This window comes from Montipora capricornis, chromosome 7 (genome assembly GCF_036669925.1).
Source record: "Montipora capricornis isolate CH-2021 chromosome 7, ASM3666992v2, whole genome shotgun sequence".
In the NCBI taxonomy this organism is placed as follows: domain Eukaryota; kingdom Metazoa; phylum Cnidaria; class Anthozoa; order Scleractinia; family Acroporidae; genus Montipora; species Montipora capricornis.
In genome coordinates, this window is record NC_090889.1 from 19,759,515 (window position 1) to 19,764,514 (window position 5,000).

Genomic DNA, 5,000 nt, shown 5'->3' on the forward strand with positions numbered 1-5,000 from the left:
TAAATTTGTTTAGGCCTAATTAGGCCTAAGGTTTAAGCTTTTATGAATGTTTAGGATATTTTTTACTCTCTGTATTGGTAAAACAATGACCTGTGATTCCGGATTCCGGATTCAGTCCTGGTGTTAGGGTTGCCCGCAAAAATAGCAATTTAAACTGATATTTTCTGTCTTGCTTGTACTTTGTGGATGCGTTTGCTACGAAAATCTGCATGAAGAACTTAAGACTCGGATCTTTCAGCATTGCAATTGAACACAAAATCCAAAAATGGTTCGCTATTGAAATCTCGAGAATGAGTGCAATTAATTAATAATAAATTCCACATATAAATCCGTTTTAGGATTTTGTGTCCCAATGAAAATCAGAAAGATTGCGATTTTGAAAAGGGATTTCCAATCGAACACACCCCCTCTTTTGTTTATTCTTGCGGTAAGTGATTAAGTTAGCCTATTAAGTGAACTAAGCCCCACTCGGGCGAGGTTTTGAGCAGCAACCCGTGTTCGAAATGACATTTTTTTTCTCGAATAATATCTGGTGCTCATAATTAATTTTTCTGTGTAACGAAAACTTTTCAGAGAGAACAGGGAATGAAGTGAAAGCAATGTTTTCTGCCTGGTCCACTGTATCTGTGTTGTAGACTATGTTGTGTTCCTTGCAAACCTTTTTTGACAAGTGAGATGATATGGACAGAGCTCGAGGTTTTACTCGAGTATCTAAAAGGAATTTGGAATTGACTTGGAATTGATTTGTACAGCTTGGTGATTGCCTACAGAAATTTTGCGCTAGCTAGTGTGCAATAAAAACTGCCGTTCATCACTCGATGCATTAATTTGCTTCATGAGTTCCGAGTGACCTTAAAAATTGCATGTGTTTCAGCACTTATACGACACTCAAACAAAAACTGCTTTGCCAGTTTATAACTTGTGTTGTTCTTTAGATTACCGAGTTGTAATAATTGTAAGTAAATTGTTGTCACCTCCCAGTGGGTATAATTGAACTAAATGTGAGTTTTGTTATAACTTTCAAGGAACTTGAAAGATGAAGACAAAATATAAGAGCAAAAAGGTAATATTGCTTGTGGTAATTCTTAAGTCACGGGTCAGGTTGTTGAAAATTAAAGAAATTTTGTAAGATACATACAATTCATTAACTGTTACCCATATCATTAACCTTGGAAAAGTGCTGCCGATCCCAATTCCTTTACCATTGAGATGTAGCCCCTTCGAATTTAGGCATACTGCATCAACCTTGCATAATGAGCGTAAGGATTTACTTACCTGGCTAATTTTCTCATTTAATTGCTTGTTGTCAGATCTGACGATTAAGTCTGAGATTGCTATAGAGTTGTCTGGAAGATCATTCTCCATTTCAGCACAAATGTTTGCTATGTGATCTAAGATCTTATGGGGCGAGTTGTAGGAAACATTTATTCATAGCTGCATTAAGTACGATAGCAGTAGGTTAGCCTATCTGATGGTAGGACGAATGTAATGGACTACCTCCAAAAAATACTATTTCGGATGAGTGCTACTGAAAGACTAAATCGATATACTCACATTACACTATCTTGTTTAATTTCGTCCGTACAGCCACATGCGACTAAATCCAGGAATTGCACCAGTCTCACTTCACTTACATGAAGTGATAATTATTGTCCACTACAACAATTATCGAAAGCCGCAAGTAACCTTTTTAAAATAGGTGCTTAGACTTAAATATACTGTTGATCAGCGCTGTTTAAATTAAAGGCACTTTAAGAGCCATGAAACAATTTTCAGATATGACAATACAGCCAAAGCTGAAATTCACCCAGTCAGATGACTGGCGATGGCAATGGGGCAACCCTAAAACCCGTAATCCGGAATCCGGAATCACAGTACAATACAGAGAGTAAAAACTATCCTAAACATTCATAAAAGCTAACCTTAGGCCTAATTAGGCCTAAAAACATTTGTTTAGGCCTAAGGTTAGCTTTTATGAATGTTTAGGATGGCTTTTACTCTCTGCATTGCGCTGTGATTCCGGATTCCGGGTTCCGGGTTTTAGGGTTGCCCTAAGCAATGCCAATTTCCATAACAAAAACAAACGGTCTAATCGGTTGAAGGTGGGCTTTAAAATTGGTTTTTAGGCTTGAGCACAGCTATTTGCAAAATACTATATTTAGAGTAGTCCATTTGGGTAGTCTATTGGGGTAGTCTATAGCCTGGGAGTCAGTATTTTGTCCACCACTAGGCTCAAGTAATCGGTTGACATTCGTGGTAAGCGAGCCTCAAAGGATTTTCAATATTTGAATGTTGATTGCTGTTTCTCACAGGTACTCACTGGACCTTGAAACTTAGTCAAAGAAAAGTAAATTTATCTGTGTGGCCATCGCCAAAGTTTGAGCATAGCTGATGCCAGAGAAGTATGATTTAATTGGCGAGGTAAGCTAGAAATTAGTTACCAGCCTTTCCAGTGTTTATGTATGAGTGACAACCTGGGAAGCTGGGAAGTCGCTTAAATCGTGCTAAAATTATAAGTCACCAGGACAATAAAGTACGGCTTTTTAATTGAGAACTTTTGTGTGCAAATATCTTTGAGTTTGCTTTCGGGCTTCCCATACAAATCCTAATAACTTTCTTTGCCCTCAGAGTCTGGGCCACCCGTGCCGAAACTAGTCTGATAACTATAAACCGATACATTTTTTATTAAAAAGTGGAAATTTAAATTTAAATTTATGAACTATCTTGAATTTCCAAGGGTATGATTCCTTGGTTGCCGTGTGTTTTCCAGAGTTGTTCGAAAATATCCCGACTCTTTGTTTTTCGTTTTGTGGTCTTGTGCTTACGTGTACATGACGTACTACTCTGGTTACTGGTCACGCGTGACTGACACGAAATGTCGAGGCGGCTGGCAGAGTCTTCAACTTCCTCTTCCCGACTTTATATCTCGGAAGATCGGAGGAGACTCTGCTCGCAGGGTACATTCTTATGCCTGGTTTCCATATGATCGCTACGATAGTTGCGATCGCCGGAAGACGCAGCGAACATGAGGAAGAGCCTTGGTCTGCCACCGCAGCGATCGTAGCAATTGCGATCGCTGCAATCGTTATTGCTATCTCGGCGATCATGGAGATCGTAGCGAGCGAAATTTTACAAATGGAAACCCCTCTCTAGCGATCGTGAAGACGTAGTTTACAGAGACGGGTGTTGCCACGTACACTGTAAGTGTTTAAGGACCGTAAAAGACATACAATGCGAGCAATGCTGAAAAATGCTCAAGAAAGCTGAACAAACCTTATGGATCTTCATTTCCATGTCTGGAAGAAGTTCCTTCTCCTTCTTCTCCTTAGTATGTTCACCTGTTTCCTCTGTCATTTCCTCCTCCTTCGTCTCCTTACTATGTTCACCTGTTTCCATTTCGAAATAAACCTTTCCTCGTCGATACTAACAGAAATTGTCGGTTATTCCGGGATGACTTATGAAAATAAAAGTAACTTTATGTGACGTAAAGGGCAACGTGACATATGAAAATAAAGGCGACGTAAAAACAGCTGCCCGTGATTGGTTGATGACCATCTAAGAGCATTTAATTAATACCCGAGGAGCCATTGATTGACGACTAAAATCTCTGGCGTTATGGGGTATTCACATGAGACCGTTTACATGAAACTGAGAAGAAATGCTTGGTTTTGGGTAACCAGCGATCAGGCGTGCTTTTCTTTAGACAGGGCAGATTCTTCTACCCCCCTGTCAGGAGTGATGTTATCATGTGCCATGCTATAAATGTGAGCCAATCAGATTTTACCGGAAAATTACATGCACGTTGCCATTCAAGGAAAGACCCGACGAAAACGAAATAGAACTCTAGCTGGAATGTCTGCCCAGTCAGACTTTATCCATACAATCAAGGTATTTCTGTTTCTCTGTTCAAACAATCAAAGAGCAAAGAATTTCAAGGTAAGGGACACACCATTATTTTTCTGGACGGGGGTATGAAAAATAGTGAAAAAAAAATTGTTTGCAGGGCCTTTTTAGGCCCAAACAAATTGCTTTCAAACATGTATGTATAAAAAAAAAATAGTTTTCATAGAGGTCAGAGAAACTTGTAACCTATTAATACATACATACTTTATTGAACCTCCCTAAAGGGGCTTTTCAGGAACAATAATAATGAAGAAAAAAGTTTCAAAACTGAAAAAAGTTTCAAAACTGAAATTTAGACCAAAAGTGTGAAGTTGTTTATAGACAGGATAGAGGGCTCCATTAAAATCAACATTTTATTGGACCAAATATTGCATAAAATAAATAATTAAAATGAACAAAAGTAACACATTTGGATTTTCAAATTGCCCATGCACAAAAATAAACCCAAGCAGGGCATTTCAAAGTGGTCATGTTGGCAATAAAATCAAATCAGGCAGGACTCCACTACTACTGCTGCGGAATACTACTCTCTTTGTGTATTGTTGGTTTTCACTCACGTGATCAACAGCCATGTTCTTCAACGAAAACAAAAGGAAGCGTTTGCATAATAATATAGTTCAATTCCCGGCGGATTTGGTCGGGGCACCAACATGGCCACCTTTTCTTTGTTTAGGGGCACCAACATGGCGGTCGTGACGTCATTTGAAAACCGAGAATTGCCTGTTGCGCCAGTAGCTGCGTAATAGGCCTTTTGCAACTAACGATCACATGGTACAAAATCCGCCATGCTGGAGGGCAAGCTCATTATTATTCCCCCACTGAGACATTAAAACAAAGGCAAGTCAAGCTTGACTGGTTCAGGTCTCTTTGTTTTAATTTCCCAGTGGGAGAATAATAATGAGCTTGCCCTCCAGCATGGTGGATTTTGTACCATTTGATCGTTAGTTGTAATTAAAAGGCCTATTAAAATGGCGAGTGTTTCATAAAGGAACTACTAGGAGCTTACATGTCAAACATAAATTGGGTATAACTTTTCTAAAATTTTCTTCGAAAAATAGTTTAAAATATTGCGCTTTTCAGTAACACAAGGAATGGGC

General features: G+C 38.9%; 1 protein-coding gene across 1 annotated transcript in view; it reads right to left on the reverse strand.

Moving 5' to 3' along the window:
- The window catches only part of LOC138056381 (uncharacterized), an 18,510-nt gene extending 14,993 nt beyond the window's left edge, over positions 1-3,517 (reverse strand). The window contains exon 1 of the mRNA XM_068902167.1: positions 3,274-3,517. Within this exon, the coding sequence (XP_068758268.1) occupies positions 3,274-3,396 (123 nt within the window). The 5' untranslated portion in view covers positions 3,397-3,517. The remainder of the gene's footprint in view (positions 1-3,273) is intronic.
- Between the last annotated feature and the right edge of the window lie 1,483 nt (positions 3,518-5,000).